Source organism: Scyliorhinus canicula, chromosome 12 (assembly GCF_902713615.1).
Source record: "Scyliorhinus canicula chromosome 12, sScyCan1.1, whole genome shotgun sequence".
NCBI lineage: Eukaryota > Metazoa > Chordata > Chondrichthyes > Carcharhiniformes > Scyliorhinidae > Scyliorhinus > Scyliorhinus canicula.
Genome location: NC_052157.1, coordinates 5,997,245 through 6,014,073, shown reverse-complemented (window position 1 = coordinate 6,014,073; position 16,829 = coordinate 5,997,245). Strand labels below are relative to the sequence as shown.

At 49.6% G+C, this 16,829-nt stretch overlaps 1 protein-coding gene across 1 annotated transcript in view; it reads left to right on the top strand.

Annotated features, from left to right (window-relative positions):
* Positions 1-6,701: 6,701 nt before the first annotated feature.
* Positions 6,702-16,829, top strand: part of LOC119974820 (A disintegrin and metalloproteinase with thrombospondin motifs 7-like) — a 194,993-nt gene continuing 184,865 nt past the window's right edge. The window contains exon 1 of the mRNA XM_038814090.1: positions 6,702-6,947. Coding sequence (XP_038670018.1) covers positions 6,702-6,947 — 246 coding nt within the window. The remainder of the gene's footprint in view (positions 6,948-16,829) is intronic.

Genomic DNA, 16,829 nt, shown 5'->3' with positions numbered 1-16,829 from the left:
GTCTCCGGAATGTTCCTCAGTGAGACCAGTGGTTCCAGTGATTTACTTTTAGTTTGAATTCTGGCAGTGAAGGCGAAGGGCCCCGGCTGAAGTCACTCCAGAAACTCTCTCTGCAGGAAACGATCCTTTCACTCAATAAGCCCGGGAATGGTTAATTCCTGAAAAAAGCCTGGAGGGGTGAGAGCAAAGGCTGAAGAAAGCAAGCAAGCCTCTCTCATTCCAGGAACGGTGCGAGTTCAGTGTTTTAAACACTACAGGAAAGCCAGTGAGGGCTGCAACATTAGAGATTTTTTTTAATAACATTTTATTGAGGTATTTTTTGGTATTATAACAACAACGCAATCAACAATGTACATGAAACTATAAACATAGTGCAAAAGCCATCTCCCTATAGCTAGCGCGAACAACAGTGGGGAGAGGGGGCATCCCTGTCTCGTCCCCCGGTGCAGTCTAAAATAGTCCGATGTTGTCCTATTCGTCCATACACTTTGCCGCAGGAGCTTGATATAGCAACCTGACCCAGGCAATAAAGCCCAAATCCGAACCGTCCCAGTACCTCCCACAGATAATCCCATTCTACCCGATCAAAAGCCTTTTCTGCATCCATTGCGATCACTACCTTCACCTCCCTACCTTCTGGGGGCATCATGATGACATTTAACAGCCTTCTTACATTGGCCACCAACTGCCTCCCCTTAACAAACCCCGTCTGGTCCTCCCCAATAATGTCCGGAGCACAATCCTCAATCCTGGAGGGCAAAATTTGGCCTGCAGTTTGGCGTCCACATTCAACAGGGATATCGGCCTGTAGGACCCACACAGCTCTGGGTTCTTGTCCCGCTTCAGAATCAACAAAATCGTGGCCTGTGACATGGTCGGGGGCAGCACCCCTCTTTCCCTTGTCCCATTGAACATCCTCATCAACACCGGCCCCAATACCCCAGAGAACCTTTTATAAAACTCCACTGGGTACCTGTCCGGCCCCGGGGCTTTACCCGCCTGCATGGCCTTCACATACCTCCTATCAATCTATAGTATTTCCTTTCCCAGTCGGTCTGTCTCTGCCCTGTTCACCTTCTTCCTATGGGCCTGTATCGAGATCAGCTCCCCTCTGACCACCGCCTTCAGTGCTTCCCAGACCATCGCTGCTGAAATTTTCCCCGTGTCGTTGACCTGCGGGTAGTTCTGAATACATTTCCTCAGCCGCTCGCACACCCCTTCGTCAGCCAAAAGTCCCACATCTAACCTCCAGTGCGGGCGCTGGTTACTGTCTTTACTAACCTGCAGGTCAACCCAGTGCGGAGCATGGTCTGAGATTGTGATCGCCGAGTACCCCGTGTCCACCACCCCTGCCAGTAAGGCCCTGCTCAAATTGAAGAAATCGATCCGGGAGTGCACTTTATGCACGTGTGAGTAGGAGGAGAACTCCTTCACCCTCGGCTGCCCAAATCTCTATGGGTCCGTTCCCCCATCTGCTCCATGAACCCTTTAGTTCCTTTGCCATTGCTGGCACCCTGCCCATTTTCGAGCTTGACCGGTCCAAGCCATAGATTTCATAGAATTTACAGTGCGGAAGGAGGCCATTCAGCCCATCGGGTCTGCTCCGGCTCTTGGCAAGAGCACCCTACCCAAGCCCACACCCTATCCCCATAACCCAGTAACCCCACACAACACTAAGGACAATTTTGGACACTAAGGGCAATTTATCATGGCCAATCCACCTAACCTGCACATCTTTGGACTGTAGGAGGGAACCGGAGCACCCAGAGGAAACCCACGCACACACGGGGAGGATGTGCAGACTCCGCACAGACACCCAAGCCGGGAATCGAACCTGGGACCCTGAAGCTGTGAAGCAATTGTGCTAACCACTATGCTACCGTGCTGCAAGGGTCAATAACTGTGTTGATGACCCCTCCCATGACCAACCTGTGCAAGTCCAGGTCCGGTATCTTCCCCTGCATCCTCTTTATAAACTCCACATCATCCCAATGTGGCGCATACACATTTACTAATACCACCTGCACCCCCTCCAGTTTCCCGCTGACCATAATGTAGCAACCTCCCACATCCGAAACTGTTCTACCCGCCTCAAACACCACCCGCTTATTGATCAGGATCGCGACCCCTCTAGTCTTTGAATCTAGTCCCGAGTGAAAGGCCTTTCCTCAATCTAATCTGGTCAGTTACTCTAAGGTGCGTCTCCTGCAACATTACCACGTCCGCCTTCAGTCCTCTAAGATGTGCGAAAACATCTGCCCTCTTGACCCACCCATCTAACCCTCGAACATTCCAGGTGATCAGCCTAGTTGGGGGGCTCATTGCCCCCCGCCTACGCCGATCAGCCATCCCCTTTTTTGGGCCCGCCTCCAGCCCATGCTCTGCGCCTCCACCGGCCTGCCCCCAGGCAGCCCCCACCCCCAACCTCCTCTCTGTCCCTTAGCCCAAGTCCCTCCCTTGTCAGCAGAACATTTTCCCCCTCCCCCCCCCCTATTAACAACACTCTGTAACCCAACCCCTTTGATAAACCAAACATATGCACCCCCCCCACTGTGCTTCCGTGAGCTAGCCCGCCTAGCTAGCTTGGTGGCCCCCATCCCTGGCACCGGATAGTCTCCCACCTATTATTTCCAGAGATGGGTTGGTTACAACAGTCCGAACTTCACCTTTTTCTGAAAAAGGATCGACTGTATCTGGTTGAAGCCTGCTCTTCTCCTGGCCATCTCCATACTCCAGTCTTGGTAAACCCGCAGGATACTATTGTCCCACTTACAGCTCCGTGTCGGCTTGGCCCACTGTAGAATGCACTCCTTATCCAAGTACCTGTGGAATCTCACCACCATTGCCTTCAGGGGGGTCTCCCGTTCACAGCTTCCTCGCGAGTGCTCTGTGAGCCTTGTCCATCTCCAAGGGTCGGGGGAATGCCCATCCCCCAGCAGCTTCTCAAACATGTCCGCGATGTATGCCCCAGCATCCACTCCTTCGGAACCCTCCGAAAGCCCAACGATTCTCAATTTCTGCCGGCGGGACCTATTCTCTAGGTCCTCCACCTTCTCCAGGAGCTTCTTCTTCTGGTCTCTCAGCATCTCCACCTCCAATTCCACCGCAGTTTGATGTTTCTCCTGCTCAGCCAGCGCCTTCTCCACCTTCTGGATCGCCCAATCTTGGGTGTCCAACCTAAGCTCCAGCCACTCAATTGACTCTTATTGGGTCCAAGCAATCCCGATTCTGCTTAGCAAAGCCTTCCTGAATAACTTGCATCAGCTGCTCCGTTGACCGCTGGGTCGACAAACCAGAGGTGCGGCCCTCCGCCATGCTGTCTCCTGCTGCAGCTTCACCCCAAACCTTCTCTGTCTTTCTGTTTCTGCCTTTACCAGCACTTCTAGTCCTTCTCTTCATGCACCAATGTGGGAATTCAGTACACAATTGCCTCTGTCTTCAGTTTTTCAATTCAAGTCCGCTAGAAAGTCGGGGGAAAAGGTCCAAAAGTCCGTCCCGAGTGGGAGCCACCAAATGTGCGACTTACTCCTTCATAGCCGCCACCGGAAATCCCGCAACATAAGAGATTTAAACCTCACTCATACTGGGAAAAGGGTGCACCGAAGAAATCCTCAACTGAAACAAAAATAAATAAATAAACTGTATTGTCACAAGTAGGCTTACATTAACACTGCAATGAAGTTACTGTGAAAATCGCCACATTCCGGCGCCTGTTCGGGTACACGGAGGGAGAATTCAGAATTCTCAGCTGGTCCGGGAATTGAACCCGCGCTGCTGGCCTTGTTCTCCATCACAAACCAGCTGTCTAGCCCACTGAGGTAAACCAGCCCTCTCACCTTTTTTTGCCTTAGTCTTTATTATTTCCACACTTCCCCATTTCTCTGTGTAGGGCTGTTGTGTGTGTGTGTAGATAGTTGGACGGTCAGAAGGGGGTGGGGTAGTAGGTTTGTAGGTTAGCTGGTCATTAATCCATTATAATCACTGCATATTCCATCGTTATCTCTGTTATAAATAAACTTTAATTGTGTTTCAACTTACAAACCAATTATTGGGCAGACAAGGACCAAGGATTCTGTGAATTGTGTACGAATTATTGGTTAATTCACTAGCGTTGGGACTCCGGGGTCTGTGGGGCTGGAATCGACCGTCCACCAGCCCAGGGTGTCGTAATGAAATGAAATGAAAATCACTTATTGTCACGAGTAGGCTTCAATGAAGTTACTGTGAAAAGCTCCTAGTCACCACATTCCGGCGCCTGTTCGGGGAGGCTGGTACGGGAATTGAACCGTGCTGCTGGCCTGCCTTGGTCTGCTTTAAAAGACAGCGGTTTAGCCCAGTGTGCTAAACCAGTAACAGTAGGGTAACAGTAAGGCGCCACCTGGAAACAGTAGGGCGACACCCGTACAGAAAGAGCAGTTTCCCTGTTGAGAGAACACACGTGCTCCACCCACTGTGTGTTCGCCATTCAGTCAACGCACTCTAAGAATATGGATGGATGGCCGAGAAATATTGAGGAAGCTTCCGCAGCTGGGAGCAGTCGCAAGGCTGCTGTATCTGCGGCCGCAGGACATGCCCAAGGCAGAATTGACAGTTCACCTGCTACCCAGGCCCGAAGCCAAAGTAAACATAGGCTCAGGCCGTATAAATTTACCAGTCAGAACTGAACAAAATGATACAGTTGAGCTGTATCACTGCCCCAATTAAAATTGAACTCCAGGTCAGCGTTCACCCTTAGAAATAGCAATAGACACAGGAGCGGCTGTTTCCATTATTGGGGAGACACCCGGGCCAGTTTGGACCCATGTACGGGGAAACCCCGACAAATTGTAGGACCCACCATGACCCCAGTCACCCATTGGCAGCAGATGGATCCATTTGGACTGGCGAAAAATTTTCAGAATGGGTACTGCCATTCTATGGGCAGCACGGTGGCACAGTGGTTAGCACTGTTGCTTCACAGCTCCAGGGTCCCAGGTTCGATTCCTGGCTTGGGTCACTGTCCATGCGGAATCTGCACGTTCTCCCCGTGTCTACGTGGGTTTCCTCCGGGTGCTCCGGTTTTCTCCCACAAGTTCCGAAAGACGTGCTGTTAGGTGAATTGGACATTCTGAATTCTCCCTCTGTGTACCCGAACAGGCGCCGGAGTGTGGCGACTAGGGGCTTTTCACAGTAACTTCATTGCAGTGTTAATGTAAACCTACTTGTGACAGTAATAAAGATTCCAAAAAATATATACAAGGGGTCTTCGGAAAATATTCCTAAGGTATTTCAGGAAGGCAGTTGTAAAATCAAGGGAGCAAGGACAAAAATCTATGTAAACTCTGATATTTTACCTCAGTATTTCCGGGCACGACCGAGGTGGAGACTGAACTTGATTGATTGGAAAGCCTCGACATCGTACACTCGGTGCAGTTTGCAGAATGGGCCGCGCCAGTTCCCCCGGTCCTCAACCGGACAAGTCAGTCCCCCTTTGTGTGGACCATAAACTACCTGTTTGAGAGAGCCTCCCGTATAGACCAGTAGCCCATGCTGCACATCGAGGACCTCTAGGCAAAACTTGCAGGAGGCCACACTTTTGCCAAGCTTGATATTACCACGCGTACCTCCAGCTAGAGCTCGATATTGAGTCCAGAAAAACTCAATACCCATAAGGGGTTGTGTGAATACACCCGTCTGCCTTTTGGAATCCCATCGGCATGTGCCATTTTCCAGCATGTAATGGAAAATATCCTTCAAGGGCAGCCTAAGGTGGCAGTGTACCCAGAAGATGTATTAATCACAGGTGACCGAAAAAGAACATCTGGCAAACCTTGAGGAAGTCCTACGACAATTCTCTAACACGGGCGTCCACCTCAAGTGGGAAAACTGCGTGTTCCAGGTGGATGAGGTAACATACCCCAGGTACCATGTCGATTAATACGGCCTGCGCCTGCAGGGGATGAAGTGAAGGCCATAACAGGAGCACTGACCCCACGAAACACGACCGAACCAAAGTCATTGCTCGGCTCAGAAATTATTACGGGAAATTCATCCCCAAATTGACTACCTTACCGGTTCCCCTGCACGCATTGATGAAGAAGCATCAGAAGAGGTCGTGGCAGGTGTGACAGGATGAAACATTCACAAAAGTGAAGCAACAAGTGCTATCGTCCAACATCTCTGCCTATTACGATCTCACAAGACAGCTGGTACTCACATACGATGCCTCTCCGTACGGGGTAGGGGCAGTCTTCTCCCATCAATGGCCTGATGGCACTGTCTGATCAATTGTGAATGCATCACTAATCTTGGCAGATGAAGAGGGCATTATACACAAATCGAAAAAGAGGGACTGGCTGTGATATTTGGAGTAAAGAAGTTTCATCGGTATGTCAATAGCCGACGCTTTACGATAATCACGGACCATAAACTCCGGTTGGGCCTTTTTAAGGAGGACAAAGTGATCCCACCCACTGCCTCGGCTCCAAACCAACGTTGGACACTATTGTTGGTGGCCTGTGAGTACATCCTTCGAATACCACCCTGGTACACACATCACCAACGCTGACGCCCTGATTTGCCAACCGCTTACCACAAGCTTCGGCCTGGCCCAAAGGACGGTCCAAACGTTTAAAAACAGCGCGAAGAAACAGACCGCTGGTTCCCTAGACACCAAATTGGCCCAGTTCCTCTTCGATTACCGGACCATGCCACAAACGGCAATGGGAGTCGCGCTGGCGGAGTTCCTCGTGGCCCATCGATTCCGGACCAGACTCAGCCGATTGGTTCCCAATCTGGGGGAAGGGTGGAGACAAAACAAGAAGCCCAGAAAAGAAATGTTGACCGTTGAAGGTCTGACAGTCTATCACTTTGGAGATGGATTACCTTGGATCCCAGGATCCATAGTGGAAAAGACTGGCCCCATTTTGTACAAGGCCAAGACTAAAGAGAAGACTATAAGGAAACAGGTGGACCATCCGAGGAGCAGGGAAGCCTCAGCTGTTGAAACAACTCCAGACGGGGCGATGCCCTCAACGTGCTTAGCACTCACCTCCGGGCAGAATCCATGGGAAACCTGAGATCATTCTGCCCGAGGATGGAGACTCAGGATCAGAAATGGAAACTGAGACGGTTGGAGTGGGGGGTGCTCTAGACTTGGGAAGGTGGGAGGGGGGGATGTGATAACCCTCATAAGGATCATGGAGGATCACTAGTTGATCTCCCCGTGGGGTTTGTAGAGTACGAGTTCCTGGATAGAAGGCGGAGGCCTGCCCACCTGGGACTCGTTAGTGATCCCTTTAAATGTCGCTCCCAGTCCCGGACCGGGAATTCCAATAGTCCCGGGCTGCAACATTTGTGTCGTACGCCATGGTAACGGCTTTATCTTTTGAGTTAAATAAACCCGTTTATCCCGCTTCTCCCATGTCTCCTGGATTACTTCAAATATAAACGCTGACATCGACCAGTTGGGCCCAATGGCCTGTCTCCATGCTGTAATTTTTATATAATTTTGGATTTACAGTCAGATATTTTGTGAGAGAAGAACAATCATTTGGCCATTTATTTCATTGTCCCATCGAGGATTTTGCTACGCCGGACACAAAATAGGATCATCCCCTCCGTTACTGAGTACGGTGGACTCTCGTGTGTAATTACAGCAACAACCATCTGCATTTATATAGGGCCTTTAATGCAGTAAAACACCACAAGGTGCTTCACATGAACATTATCAAGACACAAATTAGACGATGAGCAACACAAGGAGATATAGGGACAGACCAAAACCTCAAAGAGATAGGTTTTAAGGAGCGTCTTAAAGAAGGAGAGAGAGATGGGAAGCTTCTGGAAGGAATTCTACAGCCTAAGGCAGGACCATCAATGGAGGAGTGATTAAAATCGGGGATACACAAGGGGCCAGAGGTGGGGGACTGACCAATAGAACAATGGAACAGTCCAGGCTGGAGGGGACAATGACATGGAGGAGACGTCCATTGAGTTGAGGCAGGGGCAGAGCCAAGAAACACACAAGCACCAAAGCTCTGCCAAAACGAGCACACTATTTCTGAATAGAACACTGTCTTCCTGTCAGCTGGTCAAATACACACAGGAGCGCAACAAGCTTGAGGTTGTCTTCCTGTTGTGGGAATGTGGCTAAGCTCCCAAAGGAAATCTCCCAAAAGGTAGCGAAGCTCATTGAGAAAGCGACTCAGATTATCTGTGCGTTTATTATCCGATTGCCAACACGTAGAAAACTGGATCGCAGAAGGATCTGGCTCGTTTAATTGTTCAAACGTTGTGTGGCACAGGATTTAACACAAAACGAAGGAGCTTGCAATTATTTGGCGGCCTTTCTCTACCGCGGGGCATCCCAAAGCACCTCACAACCAGTGAAGTACATTTGAAGTTCAGTCACTGTTCCCATGAAGGAAATTTAGGCACAGCAAGCTCCCAGAAACTGCAATGTGATAATGGCTAGATAGTCTTTTCTTGTGATGGCAATTGAAGATTAGATATTGGGCAGGACTCCAGGGAGATCGTCCCTGTATTTCTTGGAAGGAGTTCAAGGGCAACCCTCGATGTTGTGATGTTAACTGCTTTACATTTGACCATAGATATTAGATTTGTTGGTGTATGCACAACGTAAATTATAACTCCTGATTCATAAAAAGATTCACTTTTGTTTACGGAACCTCTTTGTGAATTGACTCAAACCAATAATTGAAGGAGGTTTTAATCATTCACGTGTGAAAAAAACAAAATACTTCAAACACATACAGGTGCTGCCAAGCTTCCTGGATTGTCTCGGCGTCTCCAGGGATTGAACAGAATGGGGGTGATTTAACCCAAATAAAACAGTCCCGTTTTGGGCGGGTATAATGGGGTGTTTCTTGGAGCCTGCAGTGTCGAGAGCGATTCCGCTATCTCACGGGGCTCTGCCGTCTTTTGGCCACGGGAAGCTTGAGATAGTTCCGCCCGATCTGTCAAACCCCCTCCGCTACCCCACCTCAGCCTCCAGTCGCCCCACTGCCCCAACCAACCTCTGAAAGGGACTCACAACCCTCCATCGCCCCACCTCCAAAGGGCAGGGCACCCCCAGGCCAGATCTCTGGCACGGATACCCTGGCACCTGGATACCCTGGCAGTGCCAGCATGGCACCCTGGTAGTGCCAACATGTCTGGGTGGCACTGTCATGGTGCCAGTGGGAGTTCCAGCATAACACTCGGGCCAGAGCCCAATCATCCAGGGGCCTCCAATGGACTAGGAGACCCCCCGGGAGATCCATTTGTGTGGACCAGTGCTATCGGTGCCATGACGACGACTTCCGGACGAGGCCGTTAGTTCCCGGGCCTCGGGGAAATACCGCGCAGACATATTCAAATGAGCCCAATGGCTTACTTAAATATGTTAATCTGGATCTTGCCCTGCGAGGGGAGATCCAGATCACGACGTCTCGCCAGATGTTGTTAAATCTCGCGAGGCGCTCCGAGCGTCGCAAACCTCACGAGTTGAAGCGGCCTCGACATGTCACCAAGTCGGACAACACGGGCCATTAAATCGTACCCAACATCTCTGCCAGCAATTCAAGAGAAAAATCAGAGCATTAAATCACCCACTTGAATCAGGAAGAGCCAGGTAATTTTCCAATTGGCTGTTGGGCAGCTGATGTGCCATGAGAATAGAGCAACCAATGGCAGGGGACGGGAGGCAGGCAGTCTGAGGCGGGATGTCAGGAATTGTCTCTGTAGCGGAGTTGGCAACAGCTCTGCTCCATTGGATTTGCTTTTCTTCCTCTCCTCCCAGGAGACAGCCCGGTCAAAGTCAGTGAAACCCGGTGGAAAATGCGCCTGTTGCTCACTTTCATCACGACCTTATGTCTAAAGGTCAGTATCCAGCTGTCAGAACTGGAAAATCCGATTGGGCAATCAGCCCAAGGGGGGAGGGATTTATTTTGCAAGTTCAGTAAGCTGAAATAACAAAGCCATGCTCGGTTGCCAATTTCCAGTCCTTTGGTGTGGCTCCTGTGTCCCATTCCTTATGTCCTCTTGTAACCTCTTCTTAACCAAATGCCAAACTCTTCATTTGGACCAAGAAATGAGAACAAGAGGAGGCCATTCAGCCCCGAAGCCTGTTCTGCCATTCAGTGGTTGACCCACATCCTAACTCCCGTTTAGGTCACATGGTACAGTGGGTAGCGTCCCCGCCTCTGAGTCAGAAGTTCCGGGTTGGAGTCCCAGGACTTGGTCACCAGGGAAGATGCTTTCATAACGCGGCTGAAAAAGGTCATGTGTCAACCTGCAAATCCTTCCAACAAGCCAATGGCTGACGGTAGGAGCGGGAGAGACCCATGGTCAGATCAGCTTGATGTAGAGTGATGTCACTCAAGCTGTAAACCTCTGGGGACAGACAGCAGCCTGTTCCTGGAATTATTAGCTGTGGATACAGATGAAAATCTGCCTTGTGTACCACTAGTTACAGGATGAAAATTGGAATTAACTTCAATTACCCACATTGGGCCTGTTAATACCCTTGCTGAACAAAAATTTATCAATCGCGGTTTGAACTTTGCTAATCACCTCTCATTAAAATTGCATTGATAACCTTTGAGCAAAGTGAAAAAGTATTTGTGCACAAGATCTCAACAAGCTTATCCCAAGTACAGTAACATTTGAAAGGATCATTGCAGCTGAGTAACTAAGGCTGGTATATTCCAGCATCTACACGTATTCACTTATGTGTTTCTGAATGATCGGGGTTTAGAATAGGTGATTCTGCATTAGATTCAAAAGAGACATCATAGAATCATAGAATTTACAATGCAGAAGGAAGCCATTTGGCCCATCGAGTCTGCACCGGCCCTTTGAAAGGGCACCCTACCTAAGCCCACACCTCCACCATATCCTGTAACCCAGTAACCCCGCCTAACATTTTTTGGACACTAAGGGCAATTTAGCTTGGCCAATCCACCTAACCTGCACATTGTTGGACTATGGGAGGAAACCGGAGCACCCGGAAAAAGCCCACGCACACACGAGGAGTACGTGCAAACTCCGCACAGACAGTTACCCAAGCTGGGAATCGAACCTGGGTCCCTAACGCTGTGAAGCAACAGTGTTACCACTGTGCTGCCATGCCGCCCATCTTCGACAGCATCTCCCAAACCTGCAACCTCTACTGCCTAGAAGGACAAGGGCAGTTGGAGCATGGAAATATCAGCAGCAGAACATTCAACCACCAGCAGCACACACCATTCTGACTAGGAACTATATTGTCCTTACTGCATCATCCTTAGGTCAAAATCCTTAAGCTCCCTCCCGAAGAGCACTGTGGGTCAACCTACAGCAGTTCAGGAAAGTGACTCACCATATGTGGGGAACGGGGAATGCACGGCCGAGGCCACACTTAGTCCTGTTTCCTGCACCGTGGAGCCCTCCTCGCCGAAACTTCTCAGTGCAGGGAGGGATCAGGAAGCCATTCTTACATGGCGACCCCCCAAATCCCCGCCACGCCCCAACTTCTTGTAAGGGTCCCCGGACCCACTGCAGCCCCCCACACCCACGCAGGTCTCCCTCAGGAAACTGCATATTAAAGCGAGACGAGCTGCCCCGCTCTAATATGCAGATTTTCCAAAAAGTGATCCTGTCCACAATGGGCGCGATTCACATCGCGATGTCTCACGAGATTGCGTTAGATCTCGTGAGGCGTGGTGAGCCGGGTAGATCCCGGGAGCAGGGTCTCCCGGCAGGAATCGGCCACGTCACGCTGAAGCGCGTTGCTTTTCGGGCACAGCGTGGTCAGTAGATTGCACCCCACAGTGTCTTCGCTCGGCAGGTTGGCTAGCGTCCAGTAGCCTTCAGGAAAGATGGGAACAAACTATGGGACCAAAAACACACGGCATTTATTTTCCCATCTAAAGAAGAAATATTGGAGCCACACTCACCTCGGCAGTTTATTTACATTCTGGCATCTACATAAGAGCATCTACATCTCCAAAAATCTGCCCTGGTCCATCCACGTCGACGCTACCACCAAGAAAGCACAACAGCGCCTATACTTCCTCAGGAAACTAAGGAAATTCGGCATGTCCACATTAACCCTTACCAACTTTTACAGATGCACCATAGAAAGCATCCTATTGAGCTGCATCACAACCTGGTATGGCAACTGCTCGGCCCAAGACCGCAAGGAACTTCAGAGAGTCGTGAACACCGCCCAGTCCATTACACGAACCTGCCTCCATTGACTACATCTACACCTCCCGCTGCCTGGGGAAAGCGGGCAGCATGATCAAAGACCCCTCCCACCCGGCTTACTCACTCTTCCAACTTCTTCCATCGGGCAGGAGATGCATAAGTCTGAGAACACGCACGAACAGACTCAAAAACAGCTTCTTCCCCACTGTCACCAGACTCCTAAATGACCCTCTTATGGACTGACCTCATTAACACTACACCCCTGTATGCTTCACCCAATGCTGGTGCTTATGTAGTTACATTGTATACCTTGTGTTGTTGCCCTATTATGTATTTTCTTTTATTCCCTTTTCTTCCCATGTACTTAATGACCTGTTGAGCTGCTCGCAGATAGATACTTTTCACTGCACCTCGGTACACGTGACAGTAAACAAAATCCAATCCAATCCAAGACTTTCATCAGACTGACATCGAGATTCAAAGGATTAAATTACCAAAACAGGCTGCATGCGCTAGACTTGTATTCCCTTAAGTCCAGTAGGTAAGGTTAGGGGTGATATAATTAAGATGTTCAAGGTGATTAAGTAATTGGATACGGTAGATATGGAGAAACTATCTCCCCCTTATAGTGGGGAGTCCAGAACAAGGGGGCGTAATCTTAAAATTAAAGCTTAGCCTTTCATAGGTGGCGTCAGGAAACACTTGTTTGCAGAAAGGTTAATTGAAATCTGGAACACCACCTCAAAATTTCTGTTGATTCTGGGGTCCAATGATAATTTCAAAAGTGTTTTTGTTAGGCAGGGGTATTAAGGGTTTCAGAAGCAAATCAGATGCATGAGTTAAGATACATAGCAGTTACCACTCAATGGTGAATAAGGGTCAAGGGGCTGAATGGCCTCCCCATGCCCCAATGTTTTACAGCTGAAAGGCTGAACAGAACAGTGAGCAGTGGAGGAGTTCATCAGCAATACTGACTGTAGAGTTTCTTCAACATGAATCTGGGTGGTTCCCTCCTCGATCAGGTTACAAAATAACTTTGAAAGCCAGCTTGTTAAATGTTCTTGTAATGAATGCCCTCAACTCCAAGGGGTCGGGCACACGAGTGGAATATTTGAACACAAAAGTCATGGGAGCGATGCCAAAATTTTCTAACTTCCCATTGGAGTATATTTCAGGCACGGTGTCAACGACATGCCTCACAAATGTCTCCAAAGCCAGTGAATGCCAGATTCCCGTTATTATTGAACTCAAAACAGAAAATGCTGGAAACGCTCAGGAGGTCAGGCAGCATCTTACGTCATCGACTCAGAAAGGCTCCGGAAATTCTCACCCCCCCCTCCCGGTCGGGGGTGGAGCCTTCTGATCTCACTGATGTCTAAGGCCTTTTGGTTTGTTTGCCGGCCGCACCATCGAGGAACGGGGGAGGGGGGGGGGGGGGGGCTTCCATCAGCGGAACGGCAGGGATTCTCCGGTGAGAAGTCCCAGAAAAGTCAGCCCACAGATTAGAACATAGAACATAGAACAGTACAGCACAGAATAGGCCCTTGGGCCCTTGATGTTGTGCCGAGCAATGATCACCCTACTCAAACCCACGTATCCACCCTATACCCATAACCCAACAATCCCCCCATTAACCTTACACTACGGGCAATTTAGCATGGCCAATCCACCTAACCCGCACATCTTTGGACTGTGGGAGGAAACCGGAGCACCCGGAGGAAACCCACGCACACACGGGGAGGACGTGCAGACTCCACACAGACAGTGACCCAGCCGGGAATCGAACCTGGGACCCTGGAGCTGTGAAGCATTTATGCTAACCACCATGCTACCCTGCTGCCCCTAATTCTGACGTTATAATCAGGTTAGCGTGGCGGCATCTGGCGCAGTGGTTAGCACTGGGACTGCGGCGCTGAGGACCCGGGTTTGATTGAATCCCGGCCCTGGGCCACTGTCCGTGTGGAGTTTGCACATTCTCCCCGTGCCTGCGTGGCTTTCACCCCCACAACCCAAAGATGTGCAGGGTAGGTGGATTGGCCACGCTAATTTGTCCCTTCTTTGGAAAAGAAATAATTGGGTACTCTAAATTTTAAAAATAAATAATCGGGTTAGTGTGGCCAACCTTTCCTGACTCAGTCACAGAATGAGTTGGTTCTGGTTATAAAACCCTGGACTTATTGCAAACTAATCAGGGTGTGGAGCCACACACAGCTACAGCAGGAAGGGGCAGTGCAGTGACCTCTTTCGAGGGATTCATTGTATTTTATGTTCAGCAATAATGTTGTTTTCCTAATATCCTCTGCCCTCAGCTGAAAGAGCTGCCTCTAGCTGCTATCATGGTTTAAGTGGATCAATTGCCCTTTCATAATTTGCGCAAACAGCCATTGTTCGTGTGAGTTTAGACCGTGTTAGTTGGCATTTTGGCCACAAGGGCATCACTGTTGAGCTTGATCCAGCTCTTTCGCTTGGCATCTCTGTACCTGCTTTGCCCCAACGACGGGGAACGTCACTGGATAGCGATCTGGACCGCGAGCCCAATCTGATTTTACAACCCTTTCACCCAAATCTAGAGGTACCCCCCCCCCCCCCCCCCCCCCCCCCAACACCACCCGAGTTCCAGTACCACTACCAAATTCCCAACACCACCCGAGTTCCAGTACCACTACCAAATTGCAACAACGAATGGTTAACTCCCCAAGGATCGCGACTTGAACCTACAACTTTCCTAGTTGGTAGAACTGGGTATTCGCAGGGTTAAATAACGGTTGCCGAGCGGGTTGCTGGTGGTGGCGGGTGGGGGGGGGGGCAGCAGCTGGGGGGGGGAGAGTTCTGCGGTTTTATTCATTCCCCATTTGTCTATTCTGCTAATGGTGCCGTCGGTCTCCAAGGAGACACGAGCTGTGAGAACAGAAAACTTTCAACACAAGGTCACAGGGACACACCACATCAGATAATATATCCACGTTCATTCATCCTTGCTACAGCATTGCGTGGGATGTATGCCTGGTGTTTTGCAAGACTCAAGTATCCAACTCTGGACTTCTTGTTCAGCTCTTATCTTACGTTTCCCACTGCTCTTCACACTAAGGTCATGCAATACCGATATCTATCTCTAGATGTCAGCACCACGTTGAGGGGGTCATTTTAACTTAACCAGCCTGGTGGGAAATCGAGGTTTTTAAAAAAAAAAAATCTTTATTAGTGTCACAAGTAGGCTTACATTAACACTGCAATGAAGTTGACGTGAAAAGCCCCTAGTCGCCACATTCCAGCGCCTGTTCGGGTACACGGAGGGAGAATTCAGAATGTCCAATTCATCTAACAGCACGTCTTTCTGGACTTGTGGGAGGGAACCGGAGGAAACCCACGCAAACACGGGGAGAATGTGCAGACTCCACACAGACAGTGACCCAAGCCGGGAATCGAACCGGGAACCCTGGCGCTGTGAAGCAACAGTGCTAACCACTGTGCTACCGTGCCGCCTGGTTTGAATGGCAGCACAATTTTACAATAAAACCAGCCTCACTTGGGTCCTATCAGTGTTTCGCACTGTCGGGTTTGGTTATCATGAACCCCACACTGTATTTGACCAAATGCCAATGGCGTCTCCACCGTCACACACACAACAGACCCGCCAGCAGCAAAATGTCAGACTGTAAACATTATACTGAGTAGATGTAGGTTTAACTGTTGCTCAGCTCTCTATGAATGAAATATATGTACAAACACACAATGTTCCTCTCACCTCCTACACTCCCTTTGTAGTTTTTAACAACAATGGTGATTTTCAGCCAAACTTGTGGCTTTAATCTAAGAGTGTAACCGAAGCTCAGAGTGACTCTGGGAAGCTGCAAACTGAGAAGGGCCTGAGGCCAGATTGAATTTCACGAGCTCTGTTTTTTCCATCGAGTTGAGTCTTTTAACCTCTTAGTGTAACCCCAGACGGAACATTGTGATGTTTGCTTTGGCAAGCAAATCCTACCATCGTGGATTTTGTTCTCTTTAGTTTTGATTTTGAGAGGTGGTGGTTACGGGTAGTGCTCGAGGGCTGGAGAATCGCAAATGTTACACCTGTGTTCTAGAAAGAGTGTAAGGATAAACCCACACTTGCCAGCAGAGCAGCGGGAAAGCCTTTAGAGAGAATGATCCAGGACAACATTAATAGTCACTTGGACAGGGTCACTCAGCTCCTGACCTCATTACAGCCTTGGTTCAAACATGGATGAAAGAGCTGAATGCCAGAGGTGAAGTGAGAGTGACCGCCCTTGACATCAAGGCAGCATTTGACCGAGTATGGCATCAAGGAGCCCCAGCTAAACTGGGGTCAATGGGAATCGGGGAAAACTCTCCGCTGGTTGGAGTCATACCTGGCACAAAGGAAGATGGTTGTGGCGCATGAGTTCCTCAGGGTAGTGTCCTAGGCCCAACCATCTTTAGTTGCATCATCAATGACCTTCCTTTCAGCATAAGATCAGAAGTGGGGATGTTTGTGGATGACTGCACAATGTTCAGCACCATTCGTGACTCCTCAGATACTGAAGCAGTTCATGTCTAAATGCAGCAAGACCTGGACAATATCCAGGCTTGGGCTGACAAGTGGCAAGTTACATTCACGACAGACAAGTGGCAGGCAATGACCATCTCCTACAAGAGATAAA